Source organism: Xenopus laevis, chromosome 5S (genome assembly GCF_017654675.1).
Source record: "Xenopus laevis strain J_2021 chromosome 5S, Xenopus_laevis_v10.1, whole genome shotgun sequence".
In the NCBI taxonomy this organism is placed as follows: Eukaryota; Metazoa; Chordata; class Amphibia; order Anura; family Pipidae; genus Xenopus; species Xenopus laevis.
This window is the reverse complement of record NC_054380.1, coordinates 92,229,038-92,244,854: the sequence shown is the minus strand read 5'-3', so window position 1 is coordinate 92,244,854 and position 15,817 is coordinate 92,229,038. Positions and strand designations below refer to the sequence as shown.

At 39.6% G+C, this 15,817-nt stretch overlaps 1 protein-coding gene across 4 annotated transcripts in view; it reads left to right on the top strand.

Annotated features, from left to right (window-relative positions):
- Positions 1-15,817, top strand: part of LOC108717446 (guanine nucleotide exchange factor DBS-like) — a 186,741-nt gene that overhangs the window by 71,329 nt on the left and 99,595 nt on the right. For all 4 annotated transcript variants that reach the window (XM_018264694.2, XM_041564799.1, XM_041564798.1 and 1 more), the window contains exons 11-13: positions 2,663-2,854; positions 4,167-4,358; positions 5,758-5,935. In XM_018264694.2, coding sequence (XP_018120183.2) covers positions 2,663-2,854; positions 4,167-4,358; positions 5,758-5,935 — 562 coding nt within the window. The remainder of the gene's footprint in view (positions 1-2,662; positions 2,855-4,166; positions 4,359-5,757; positions 5,936-15,817) is intronic.

Here is a 15,817-nt window from a genome sequence, read left to right as displayed (position 1 = left end):
GCCCAACCAGTTATTAGGTTCAGGGGGCAATTACTTTTTCACACAGGTTTGGATTTCTTTTCTCCCTAAATAATAAAAACCCTCATTTAAAAACTGCATTTTGTGTTTACTTGTGTTATCTTCGACTAATAGTTAAATGTGTTTGATGATCAGAAACATTTTGAGTGACAAACATGCAAAAGAATAAGAAATCAGGAAGGGGCAAATAGTTTTTCACACCACTGTATATACATCCCAGTATACAAATGTTTTTTCATCAATAGGTCCTTACCATTAATAGTCAAGTGGAGAGTGCCAGATTTAAAATGTGTTGATACAACAATCACCTGTATTAGCACACGTGTTTACAAAAGCAGCAAAGTGATCAGAGTGGAAATATAAACAAGAGCCTTTAGGCATTGAGTTGGTTTAGTAACAGCAGAACACAGACACCCATGTCATACAGTTTTGGTCTCCAGTGCTCAAACAGGACATTATTGTATTAGAGAGGGTACAGAGAAGGGCAACTAAGCTGGTAAAAGATAGGGGAAAATCTTAGCTATGAGGAAAGACTGGCCAAGTTGGGGATGTTCACACTGGAGAAGAGGTGTTTAAGGGGAGATATGATAACTATGTATAAATATATAAGGGGATCATACAATAATCTCTCTAATGCTTTATTTACCAGTAGGTCTTTCCAGCTGACACAAGGTCACCCATTCCGATTAGAAGAAAAGAGGTTCCGCCTAAATATTCGGAAAGGTTTTATTTACAGTGAGAGCTGTGAAGATGGGGAATTCTCTCCCTGAATCATTTGTACAGGCTGATACATTAGATAGCTTTAAGAAGGGGTTGGATGGCTTTTAGCAAGTGACGGAATACAGGGTTATGGGAGATAGCTCATAGTACAAGTTGATCCAGGGACTAGATCAGGAAGTCAGTCAGGAAGGGATTTTTGCCCCTCTTAGGCAAATTGGAGAGGCTTCAGATGGTTTTTTTTTTACCTTCCTCTGGATCATCTGGCAGTTAGGCAGGTTAAAAAAGTTAAAAGGTTAAACTTGATGGACGTGTGTCTTTTTCCCCCTATGTTACTATGTTTCTTGCAGTATCTGGATAGACATCTACGAGAGTGTTCACCAGTTTGAATTGAATTTACATTGCCCTAAGCATTTCCATCTTATCTAAAATTATATGTTTCAAAGCACCGTAACAGGCAGCCTTTAAGGTCCTTATTCATGAAAAAAGTCAGATCAAACAAGAATCCACAATTGGACCTTATTAATAAAAAATCCCGAAATTTTGGATTTTTGCTGAAAAGTCTGAAATAGTCGGATTTCAGGCTAATTCCAGCGCAGACCACAGAAACTTCCAAATAGGACAGGGACCTCTCCCATTGACTTATGTATGACCTTGGTTGGTCTGAGATTCCGGATTTTCGGATTCTGACTTTTTCTATCTTTGGGGTATAATAAATCTTGAAAAATTCAAATTGGACTGACGCTGGTGCTCATCTTACTCGATCGCCAGGCGAAGTTGCGCTCTGGCGAAGGGACGTAACTACACAAATTAACTAAGATGCAGATTTTTTTCTTGCGTCAGACTTGCCTTCACCACCTCAGACCATGGGAAGTGCAATAGAGTAGATAGGACTACCTAAAAATTTGGGGTAACCAGCTTCCCTCTACATTTCCTTACATATGGCACATAAACTATACACTGGGCTCAAGTGTAGGGCATTATAACAACTCTATTTTCTTTTATTAAGCTTCAACTTTAACTTCCCGCCATATGCAAATTAGCCAGCGCTAGTGCAACTTCGCACTGCTTGCCGAATTTACTGTAGCGCACCCTGGACTTAACTTCGCATGTTAGTGAATTAGTGTTGTCTGAGCAAATTTTTGCCTGGGAAGTGTCGCCTTGCCTGTGAAGCCGTCGCTGGTGAATTTTCACCGCTTAGTAAATTTGCCCCATAGCATCTATAAATCTTCCCCCACCTTTTTGCTGCTCGGACCCTGATGACCTATTTTAAAAGGATGATATACAATGAAACGTGGTATGAGGCTGATGTCTCACATGGCATTTTCTGTTGTGTCAGTGCTCACATACAGTAGATGGATTTAGACCAAAAAACAATCATCTGAGCCAGTGGTTGTGAATACTAGTCTACCTGAGACAATGGCATATTAGACAAGGCTAACTGCAGATTGAGTCATTAACACTTTGATAGAATATAGAGAAAAAAGGAAAGTAATAATACTCTGAATTCATTACTGAAATAGAAAATACAAAAATAAATGTGTAGTGGCCCATAAAGAGTTAAATAAGATCATAGGCCTTAAGAAGTCCAAGTGTTTTCACTTAAATTAACTGCAATTTGCAACTAATAAACAAAACAATTTATTTTACTGCACCTGAATGATTCTTCATCTCTTGCTCTCCAACTGTACTGATTTTTACTGGCAGACAAAGCCACACACATTTCCTGCATAACTTACATTCTTATAATCATGGCAAACATTTTAATATGCATAAAAGTATGCCCCCTTTTTACTTCTTTGGTTATAGTTTTGGCTTACATGAATAAATAAATAAATTGATAATTTTGCAATGTACGAAGTTCTGTCTAGTTATAATGATTTATTTTTTTCTGCCTTCCTTCTTCATTCTCTCCATTATTTCCCAGGGAATGTTAGAGAAAGCCCAGTTGCATGCTCTCCACGGTGACCAGCTTATCCAAAACAACCACTATGCCGTAGACTCCATCAGACCAAAATGCATAGAACTCAGGCGAATCTGTGATGACTTTACCAATGAGACAAAGAAAAAGTATGACATATTGGCGAAGTCACTGGAGCTGCACCAGCAACTTGACAAGGTGAAGTTGGATTTGAAAGTTCTGTAATCATTAAACTCTGATTTACTACTTATGGTAACAATATAATTACAGCTCTCTATATAGAGACTCAAGTGCATAATACAACCCATATGTTGCTATCTTGTCTAGGGATGTAGCGAACCGCCGATAATGTGTTCGCGAACGCCGTTCGCGAACACCGGCAAAAAATGCGAACAGTTCGCGAACAGTTTGCGAACTTCGAACATCCGAAAATCGTTCGATTCGAAAAATCGTTCGATTTTAGCGACCGAATGGTCGAATGGTCGAACGATTTTGACGCGAACGCCTATTGGCGAACGTCGCGCGACGTTCGCGAACTTGCGGCGGACGCGAACAGCCGATGTTCGCGCGAACAAGTTCACCGCAGAACAGTCCGCGACATCCCTAATCTTGTCCTTTAGTCTATCCGGCTGGTAAAAGTCATGTGCCATGGGTCCAAATTTGTGTCATGTTTAAAAAGGAAGACTGTGTTGTATGATTCCCTGTTAACCAGTATATATTTTAAGAAGTGCGGTGTTGGTTTTCATCAAGCCCATGGTTGCCCTGCTCCATATTTGTATATATTACAAAGCAGCTATGAAATGCCTTTCTCAGGGCACGAATGGCCCGAATCATGTCGTGTATGGTAGTCAGTGAATAAATACTTTTTCACAGCATTTTGCTTTCAAGTGCTCTCCTTGAACCAATTGTTTAAAGATTTGCCTAAGGGAAAGCGGTGCCCTGAATGAGGATTGATGCACTCTACACTGGAAATCACAGGCTGAGCGTAAGAACATTCATTTAAAGGCCTCTAGAGATTGTGTAATAGACAGGAGGCTGTACTGGCTCTGGCAGAGATTTCTAGATGTATAATGCAATAAGGCAAAAGATATTAAATTAGATCAATTATCACTTACTGTAAGTGTGTAAGTCAGTTTTTTAAAAAAAAAAGGTATTTCAAATAGCTGCCAATTCCAAAGAAAGAATTATGATTCAGAACAACAGAAGATACTTCTGGGGAAAAAAGCAAATTCATAGCCCATACTCTGGGGATTTGTGGTTTTTAGACAAAAAAGATGCAAGCCCACAAGTTTAGCACCCTAAATACTATAATCTAATCTAAAAACAAATTAGGGGCGATCCTTAAACTTCTGGGTATATTATACAGTATATCTTCTGTAATGGGTACATGAATTTCCTGTAAATCCACAGAGATTTTTAGAAATATTTCTTGGACTCTCTTTTTTTCTCAACTATTCTGTTACATATTTTACATATTTTCATGTAATATTTTGATATACTGTTCTATCAGGCCAACAAGTGGTGCGAAGATGGAATTTACCTCTTGGCTTCCCAAGCTGTGGATAAGTGTCAGTCGCAGGAAGGAGCAGAATCTGCCTTACGGGACATAGAAATGTTTATTGAAAGCTCAAGAGGACACCATCTTTCCAATCCAGCAGATTTCTACAATAAATATGATGCAATACTCACTCTTGAAATTAAAGTAAGATGATGATTATGTAAGAAATGACAGTGTACATGCTGATCTGATTAGTAGGACATGAGAAGGAAAGGACCAGGGGTACACACCCTTACCACATGCAGATGTTGAAGAGCTGTAGCTGTCTCTAATTTGAAATGACTAAAGACTTAAAAACTGCTAGCAATGTGGGGATGCTGTAAACTACAGCTCTGCAGGAAATGGGGGATACATGTAAGAGAGCGCTCCTTAGAGCTTATGCACAGAGAACTTTGGCCTAGTAGCATGGCTGCATTCTGCACCTTGCAGGTGGATAAAATACATGGTTAAGAACACCTAAATGCTTTCCACACCAGCCCGCCATTATTGTAGTGCTGCTAGACTTAGGGTAGGACTACACGGACATTCTCGGCGCGATCCGACAAAACGCCAGCGTCAAATCGCATGCAACGGAAATAAGGTAAGAGATAGAAATGACTGATGAAGTCACCGCATTGATCCGACGCGACACGGCTGTCGGATGCAGTGCAGCGTCTGCATCTGACAGTCGTGTCACATCCAAACATCGTGCAGCCTCTGCATCCGGCAGTCGTGTCGTATCAACGTTGCAACTTCATCCGACAATGCATTCACTTACCTTATTTCCGTCGTATCTGATTTGACGCCGGCGTTATGTCGCAGCATGTCGGATCTCGCCGAAAACATCCGCGTAATCCTACCCTTAGAGAGCTATGTATTCATTGTCTATGTGCTCTGAAATCATGTGCAGAAGCATGCAGCAGTTTAACAAAGAAGCAAGACAGTGGTGGATTGTGCACTTTGCACACAGCCTTCCTGATTGAAAATTATCTCTGTGGTCTCCAAATATTGCATGTGCCTGCAGAGAGATAATTTTAGAAAATGGGAGAGAACATCTGTTCAGGAACTCTAGATTTAGTGTGGACCCAGAAAACTGGCATTTAATTTATTCACATCCTTTTTTACTTTAGGGATATCCAACCTGTTGCCCTACTAACAGGGCCGCTCTGGCCATGAGGCAAGGTGAGAATCTTGCCTCAGGCAGCACGGAGCGGCCAGTTACCAAGGGCGGCAAAAAGCCGCCTCTGGTAACTTTAAGAGACGAATTTCCGTTTTTTAAAATGGAAATTCGGCTCTTCAAGTGCAGGGAGCGCAATATCGCTCACTGCACTAGCGATGCGGCCCCTCCTCCGCATTGGGGCGGCAGCAGCCCCTGAAACGTGCCTGCCAACTAAAAGATGAACATTGTTAGGTGGCACTGTTTAAATTGCTGTTTAGCAGTAGCTGAAGGACTGCAGGCATGAGGCACCGATAGGCTGGTGTGATGCTCCAGCACTTGTTATTTTATACTGATTATATATTCTTTAAGTAGAAAAAAACTGAATGCATTATATTTTCAATACAGGAAAATGTTGAGAAAGTTTTGCAGAAGGTGTCTGATGTTCAGGAGATGTTTAATAAAAGACAAGCAAGCCTTAAAAAGCTGGCAGCCAAACAGACAAGGCCTATTCAGTCTGTGGCCCCACATCCAGAGTCCTCACCAAAAAGGTCATCTCCAAAGACTGCACGACCCACCTCACTGGGTAAGATAGAAATGCTAGGTCTAGTAATTTTTACTTTGTATGTATCAGTTCTCTCTGTCTCAAAAAACAATTACTTATAATGCAGATTTGTGTTATATACACAACAAATGGTATCTGTCAGAATGGTGGAACCATTAAGTACACCACTGTTGTCCATCAGAGCAGATACTGAGAATCTGCACTCTCAAGTGAATTTTGAACACTGTAGTGCTCTAAATAAACCTGTAGAATAACAATATAACTTGCATTCAGCAATTCAGATATTGTTAAATTTGACCATCCAGGGGGTGGCCAAACAGATTGCTGTATTTGTCTGGTAGCTGCAGCTCCTCTCTCTTCATCAGCTGCCAATGCACTACTCAGAGGGCCATTAGCATATGAAACTTTCAGTATAGACAAACTGAGTGTGATCCATTAGGATTGCAGAATGGTCTGCCCCCACCAAGGTCAAATACATACCAAGCCAGTATAGTTGAAACCTTTGCGAACAGTCAGATCCAATTTTTATGTGGGCTTGACGGAACATGCAAACTAAATGCACATGTTTACAGGGCCTTAACAATATTTTAACTGTATTAATTTGATTTGCTATCAAAAAAAAAAGAGAATACATTAAAAAAGAGAATATAAATAAATCACAGAGAATAAAATGCCAGGACTGCAGGATTTGTTTCAGTAAATTGAGAGACTTAAGGTGGCCATAGATGCAAAGATCCGCTCGTTTGGCCACATCGCCAAACGAGTGGATCTTTCCCCGATATGCCATTAACAAACATGACTATATCGGGGGTAATCTGATCATTCGGTTGTATGGCCGAACGATCCGATTATGATGTGCTGTGGGCTCCGGCGGGATCGGTCGGGTCAAAATCAAACCTGACCGATCTCCGCCGGACGAAAGATGTCGGCACACGATTCGTACAATAGGATCTGTGTGTCTATGGCCACCTTTAGTCAAGGGTCTGAATACTTTTGAAAGGCATTATAGATCAGCTTTACACAAGTATGAGAAACAATGCCTGAAAACACACAAACATTTATAGACACTCTGACATGCAACCATTGTCCATTGGCAATGTCCATTTGACAAGCTAAATAAAGCTGTAGGCACTGCTTACGGTAGCAGGACAAACAGGAATTCAAGAAACAATACAAATAGGGTATGAGCAAGAAACAATAGAAATACTGAGTAAACATAATTATTTAATTAGTCCCGCTCTGAAACTGAACTATGCATACATCCAGGGATAAATATTTGTATGTGATTGTGTGTGTATATATATATCTATAGGGCCCCAGTGAGGGTCGAAACGTCGATCTGTGCAATAATAAATAATTACTTTTTTGCAAGACCCTGTTGTGCAACAGCTTTCATTCGATTTTTATATATCTATATATATATATATATATATATATTTTTTTTTTTTTTTTTTTTTAACCTATTTATAACATTACATTAACATTACATTACCTAACTACAGTAGAACCCCCATTTTATATCCCCTGATTTACGTTTTCCCTCATTTTACATTGTTGTTTTGTGGTCCCACTTATATATTATGCATAATACATTTTCCTGGATTTTACACCATTTGCTTCTGGTCCCCTAAAAAAACATGAAATGGGGGTTCATCTGTATATTATATTCAGAGGAACACTACAATTAACAAAATTAAAAATGTACTTAAATTCAACGGGTAAGAACTTCTGCCTTCAATATTAGCCTTCAATTTCAATAACTCTATGCCAATTCATTATTTATGAATACATTTTGAAATAATGCAAAACATTTCAGGTGGCCATAGTTGGACAGATTCAAGCCCATATATGGGACCCTCTGATGGGCCCACCTGACTGATAGCTTGCTGAAAATCATCCAAATGTCAGTTCGGCATGTTAGATTTTCACTTTGGATTGAGGTCCACATCTCCTAGTTCATGCTGTCCTTGATTCGACCACTGGCATAGCAGCAATTATGATCCGATCACTGGCCCAAGGGCCAAACTATTGGTTCAGCTTGACTTTTCCCACATCAAGTGAGCTTTAATAGATCTGCTTGTTTGGCGACTTTGCCAAAAGAGCAGATCTTATCATGTACGGCCACCTACGCACTGGCATTGGCACTGGCACTTTTGGTGTGGGGTATTAGCAGTTCTTATTTTAAGAGATGTCACCACAGAGATCTTCTCACAGAGAATCGTGATCATCAAATTACCTTATACACTGGCAGCCACTGACAAACCTTCATCTGCCATAGGCAGCTGACTTTCAAAGCAAGCCTTAAATTCCATCATAGTGAGAGTGGGACGTTAGAACTGCAGTGCAGGTATCGCAGATATCCTCACAAATTATATCAACACATGTCATTAATCTGGGCTGTCCACATCCGTAAGATTAACAAAGGCTGTTATGACTGTTGAAAACAATTAGGGAATTAAAATCCTAGGAGAGCTAAAGGAATCATATGAGCTAGGTACTCCAGCAATTGCCTATACACACAACAATAATTCTGTTTATGAAACTATTAGCTCTGATTAAAAAATAAAATTGTGTACCTGGTATTGTGAATTAAATTATCCCCACGAAGCCAGACAGAAACAGATTGTGCTCCTTTCTATTCTATGCAAAGAAAAATGTTGCTATCCATTGGATGTGGTATCCCCCTCCCACTGCCTCCTCCAGTTGACTTGATTCAAGTATAATTAGTCTATGTCCTTTAGGTAGAATAAAAGACTTCACACAGAACAAATGGGATAATATGTATTGGTAACAATTCTCTTTATCTAATGTGCTATTACTCTACAGGATAATCCTTTGTTGTTGAAATGTTATTTTGAACTGTAATAAAAGTTACCTATGGGAATAATGAAGCAAGCAATCCAAAGAACATCCTAGCCAAGGAGCTACATTTCTTGAACTCTATTGAATGGGAGTAGGTGTTTAGTACAAAACCAATTGCAAATTAATCTTAGACATTAAATACAGGTATGGGAATGCTGTGGGCCAGGGATTTTTTTCAGATAAGAGGTCTTTATATAATTTGGATCTCCATACCTTAAGTCTACTAAAAAATCATGAAAACATTAATAAACCCAATAGGCTGGTTTTGATTCCAATAAGGATTAATTATAACTTAGCTGGGATCAAGTACAATTTACTGTTTTATTACTACAGAGAAAAAGGGAATCTTTTTTAAAATTAGAATTACTTTATTAAAATGGAGTCTATGGGAAATGGCCTTACCATAATTTGGAACTTTCTGGATAACAGGTTTCTGGGTAACAGATCCCATACCTGTACCCCAAACAAGGTTAGGGTTGCCACTTTTTTTTTTTACCTCATACACCTGCCCTTGGCAGGCCGTCCGTGACGAATGGTGTAGGAAAACAAGTGGGCTGACTGAAATGAAGTGAAGAAATGGGTGGACTGGACGGGGAAATGGGTGGGTGTGGGAGTAGAAAGGGAGATTGACAGTGGAGGGGTAAAGCTGACCGCACACTGGTCGATATAAGCTTCCAACAGGCCAAGTGCAGGGGCATTTCAGCCATGAAGCAAGGTGAGCCGCTCCTGGTAACTTTAAGAGCCGAATTTCCGGTTATTAAACCAGAAATCCAGTTTTCGCTCTCTGCGCTAGCGATGCAACCCCCCGCGGACCCCCGTTGGCGAACGTAAGGTAAGTTCGACGGGTGAGGGGGCGGCATTGCATACAGCTGGAAACGCACCTAGCCAAGAGCAACTGCAACTGACCGATCCAAACGAGTGGATCTCTGCGTGGATGTATTTTTCAATGCAACGTTTCGAGCAGCACCCCACTCTTTGTCAAGATGCTTGACAAAGAGTGGAGTGCCGCTCGAAACGTTGCATTGTGCTGCTGTCCTATAAACAATAAAGACGGTTTTACTATAATTGGAGTGCTGCCTATTGGAGAAAAATACATGCATGGTGGAGAACCCTTGTGAACAGGTCTCTGGACGTGCACCCAAGGATTAATTGGCCAAAACAGCAGGTGCGGTTTAATTGTAATCGTCTCTGCGTGGATGGCCAGTTTAAGAGAAGGAAGGGATTTACAGGACAGTTTCAATTTACCAGCAAGTACATTGCCAGTGATTTCACTAAACTAGTGAAGGCCCTAGCTGGTGGATTACCAGCTAGGCCTGTCAAATACTGACTAGGTGGCAACACTAGACAATATATATTCTAGGGAGCCATGGGGAGGGGGGGGGTGCTGGAACCAATAAGTATTTCTACTAGGAAAGTTCCATGGCTTAATTCTAGCCTTGGAGTATCTTTTATGGGAGATGTAAAATTCATGTGTGGGCTAACACCACTGTATAACAGATTTAAGGGCTTTAGATGATCCTATAATGTGGGATAATGTGGAAATTGTTAAAAATGTGTATATATTTCAAAACAACAGACAGACAGACAAGTCATTGCCAAATATTACATGTTGCTTGTTAGTATGTAAGTTATGCAGTTAGTTATCAGTAAGTTGCAGTAAATGTTGATATATACACATTAATAACTGGGCATTATGATGTAGCAACTGTTAGCGAACACTAAAGCTCAACATACATGCCAAGACTTTGTCCTGCAGTTTAAATAGAGCTCCAGAATGCTTTAGTTTTCCTGGTTAGGACCGTACTACAGTTGCCATTAGTAACCAATCAGCAATAAGTGTAAACAGTCTACTATGAGTTTGAAAATAAAAGAAAGATCAGTTGCTACAGATAACATTGGTGCTAAAAGCAATAGAGATTGTGTACGTGTTTCCTACATTATTGTGCTTGGATCTGTAAAATCTTGTTGAATCTTTTAAACTTTTTCTTACTGCTTTCCCTTGGTTTTATTTGCTCTAATAAATATAATTATAATGAATTATAAATATAATTGGATAACAAAGGATGTGATGCTGGAATGCAGCAATAAAGGACAGTGTTAGTACTTCCCTAACACAACAGTCATATTAGCAACTGGAATGTCATTAAGTCAGTTGCCAAAACCCGCCCTTGTGTTTAAATGACCTAGAAATATTGATATGACACTGTTGCTTTGAGCATAATTATGAATGAGTCAAATTGTAGGAAAATTTACCATTTGGAACACACCCATTTTAAAAGTTATATTAAATTGTAATATTAAGCTAAATGTTATACATTTGAGTTGCATATTGTCCAGTGACCACAAACAGTTGATAGAACAGTGCTGTCCATAGCAAGGGAAAGAGGTGCTCTATTTTACATGCTGGGGGACAGAACATTTAACAACAAATATGTCCTATGAAGAGGAGATCTTGGACATGCCGGGGACCATGAGAGCCACAGGCCCCCAGTTGGACACCCTTGCACTAAATTAAACCCTGACCACCAGGGTTTATTTTTTACAGAATTAAATTAAATTATGTTTATGTTTAAAAAAATCTATTTAATATTTTACAGGCTCCCTCAAAATGTTTTAGGGCTTTTTCACACTTAACAGTAATTATGCTGATAAACTTTAAAGCATAATTGATCTGCCAGACTGCAGACTAATGGGCTTATTAATCATAAATCAAATTTGTGAGGTTTTTCTACTTCAAAAAAAACCTCATGATTTAAAAAAAAAAAACTTGAATGTTTTTTTTTGAGTTTATAGGCTTTAAAACTTGAATACTTGCAATTTTTCGAGTTTCTAGGCTTAAAACTCAAATTTGTGAGTTAACAAACTTGAAAACTTGAATTAAAACTCGAAAACGTGAATTAAAAAATGGCTTGAATTTTGCTTCCATAGTACATGAACTCACCAGACCAGAAATTCGAGCTTTTGAAAATATAATTTGAATTTGTAAATTTTTGTGCAAAAAAAAAACAAATCGTGGCAAAAATTCAAATCCGAACCTTGATAAATCACCCCCTACTGTATATAAACATATCCAAATATATTTGTGAAGATTCTCATTAATCCAGGTCATGGTATACCTATAGAAATCAACTGTTTGTGGTCACTGGACAATATGCAACTATATTAAAATTTAATATTACTTTAAAATGGGTGTGTTTCAAATGGTAAATTTTTCGCAACCTACAATTTGACTCATTCATAATTATGCTCAAAGCAACAGTGTCATATCAATATTTCTAGGTCATTTAAACACAAGGGCTGGTTTTTCAACAGATGACATAGTGACATTCCAGTTGCAAATATGACTGTTGTGTTAGGGAAGTACTAACACTATCCTTCCTTTGTTATCTAATTATATTTATTATATAAATATAATTACAATTCATTATAATTATATTTATTATATTTATTAGAGCAGATAAAACCAAGGGAAAGCAGTAAGAAAAAGTTTAAAAGATTCAACAAGATTTTACAGATCCAAGCACAATAATGTAGGAAACACGTACACAATCTCTACTGCTTTTAGCACCAATGTTATCTGTAGCAACCGATTTTTCTTTTATTTTCAAACTCGTAGACTGTTTACACTAATTGCTGATCGGTTACTTATGGCAACTGTAGTACGGTCCTAACGAACCATATGGTCTGATTTGCACTCCCTGCACTTTACGTTACTATTTATTAATTTTATACTCTGTATCCCATATACATTGTAAATATCAATATATTGTAAAAATCAATATGTGTCTCACTGCACTGTGCTGCAAAAGAAACTCCTATGTACTCCTGGTACAAAAGGCAATAAATAACTACTTGACTTGACTTGACTTGAAATAAGTCAAATCAACTTGCTGTGTTTTTTCCTTGAAGATATTTCACCAGTCATCCAACCGGCTTTCTCAATTCAGAATAACTTGTAAATCTTCCTTTGAGTATATATATCCTCTGGAATGTTGCTCCAATCAGCATAATCTATTTATCATAATCCACAATGATGTCATTAAGTAAGGTGTTGATTGTATTAGCAAGATTGGAGCTTTGATGTGTTATTAAACCTTCCAGGGAGAGGTGCCAAAACAGCATTGTATGTGGCACACAATAGGGGGCATATTTATCAAAGGTCAAAGTGAATTCGAGGGAATTTTCAAAGTAAAAAAATTCGAAGTAGTTTTTTGGATACAAAGTAAAATAGTTTGAATATTCGAGCATTCGATAATCGAAGTACTGTCTCTTTAGAAAAACTTCGATTTCAGTACTTCGCCAAATTAAACCTGCCAAAGTGCAAATGGGGACCTTCTAGAGCATTTTTCTACGTTTTTTGAAGTCGAAGAAAAATCATTTGATCGATGGATGAAATGTTCGATCGAACGATTTTACTTCGACCGCAAATGGGCAAATTCGATGTAAAAAAACTTCGACTACGATATTCGAAGTATTCCAATTCAATGGTCGAATTTCGAAGCTTTTTCTATTTTGAAATTCGACCCTTGATAAATCTGCCCCTACGTGTCGCACCCCTCCCCCCGCCTCTATTCGGACTTGATTTTTCAGTTTTTACATATATGGCTTCTTTAATACCTCTTTTAAACCAGTCGTTCTCCCGGTCTAGAATCTGGACTCGGCTATCTTCAAACGTGGGTCCTTTTTCTTTTAGATGTAGGTAGATGGTTGCAGTGGCGTAACTACCGGGGGAGCCGGGCCGCGATGGCCAGGCGCCCTAGGCAAGCCAGCCAGTCGCGGCACCGGCTTAGTGTGTGCATGCGCGAACGTCCACTCGCGTGCGCATGCGCGAATTAACGCTCTCGTGTGCGCATGCGTGAATTGCTGATTAGAGTTCTTGCGCATGCGCACAAGCAAAAAAAATACCACAGATAGTCGGGCAGAGAAGGGAACCGGACTAGAGGTAGGTGACAGAGCAGGTACGTGCCTGGCGCCCCCCAGCTTTGCGCCCTAGGTACGTGCCTACTCTGCCTACCCATAGTTCCGGCCCTGGGGCCAGGGCCCGCACCCCCCTGGCAGTCACGCGCCCACTGGAGTCGGCTGCAGCCGCACGGACGAGGGTGGGGCACGGCTGCACCAGGGCCCACCCCCACCTAGTTCCGTCACTGCATGGTTGAGTCCTGACCAGAGGAGCTGGCTCTTCTGTGCTGCGCCATACACTGCTGTAACTGTTGTTTGGTTTCCCCCACATACAAATCAGAGCATTCCTCACTGCACTGCACTGCATACACAATGTTACTCTTCTTGTGCTTTGGGGTTGGCCCTTTTGGGTGAACTAGTTGCTGCCTCAGTGTATTGCTGGGTTTAAAGCAGATAGGGATGTGGTGTTTATTAAAAATCCTTTTAAGTTTTTCCGACACACCAGCTACATATGGAAGGACCAAGTTCTTTCTCCAGTCCTGTTTTCCACCTTCACTGGTAATCTTGGTTGGATGACTGGTGAAACGTCTTCAAGGAAAAAAACACAGCAAGTCCAGTTGATTTGACTTATGTCTATAGATATATCCAAATATACTAATTTATTTATACATAATAATTCACTCAGTGCCATGGCACTCAGTGATACAAAATACCTTGTGCTTACTGGATTGTATTAGTCAACTCCTCCCCCCCATACTGACAATCATAGAAAATTCCAGGGTACGCTACAATTTATTTTGTTTGTTGTGTTTGTTCATTTATACTAGTTACTGTAGAATAAATGATTACTTTGCACATTGTACCAGGCATTCACATCTTATTCCTTCAATCCATTTAAAATATTCTTCATTTCTTCCAAATATTTGCCTCAAGTTACCCATACTACATTACCTCAGTTGTCTCTTTTTCTGAAGTACTAATGTGCCTTGGTATATATCAAGTCAATGGAAGATTTAAAAAATCCTGTCGGATCGCGGACCCCATCTGCTCGTTGATGCGGTCCTGCGATCTGACCGCACGTATTCTTTTTATTATGATCCGATCGTTGGGCCCTAGGGCTCGCAATCGGATCAGCTCGATTCCCCTGAACACCAATCCTGAAGCTTAGTCATATCTTGGAGCATGACTTGTTTGGCTATATCTATAACCTTATTACAGAGGGAACCTTAAAGTATCTGAAAACCAATGGTACAAGCAAAGAGACTAATAGAGCTATGTGATCTACTTACTACTCACTCTACATGTATAGAATAAAAAAAAAAGTAAAATCCTTCGAATATCGAAGTCGAAGGATTTACTGCAAATACTTCGATCGATTCGAAGGATTTTAATTCATCGATCGAACGATTTTCCTTCGATCAGAAATTGCTTAGAAACCTTATGGGGAAGGTCCCCATAGGCTAACATTGCTGCTCGGTAGGTTTAAAGTGGCAAAGTAGGTAGTCGAATTTTTTTTAAAGAGAGTACTTCGACTATCGAATGGTCGAATAGTCGAACGGTTTTTAGTTCGAATTGTTCGATTCAAAGTCGTAGTCGAAGGTCGAAGTACCCAAAAAAAACCTTCGAAATTCAAAGTTTTTTTACTGTGAATACTTCACTTGAGCTTAGTAAATGTGCCCCTCAGAGCCAATTATTTTTTAGTTTTTCAAAGTTTATAGGTCCTCTGAATGCAACTCAAAACCACTGGAAAATTAGCCCTTACTTTACTTATTGCTCTTATTTTTTCACATAACTTGTTTTTATCCAAAACATCAGTTGGACCTCTTGCAGGGCTGGGCTGACACAGAAGAGTGCCTATGGCAAGCCCCTATTTCCCCACCGCCACCACAGATGCTACGCATTTCACCCCATACTCCCCCTCCATCTTTTTCTTCTTCTGCTGCAACTCTTGAACAACTGCTGCCACCCTTTTTCATTCCTCAATGTAAGCGCAATTTTCAACCTCAATGTAAGCGCAAGGCTGGGGTTAGAGGCAGCAGGGGTATGTGGCTATGTAGAGTTCCCCATCATCTTCTCTTTGCCACAAACCTCAGAGAACAGGTTTGCAGTTTCAGTGTATTTCACTCTGTATTCCGTTTTATG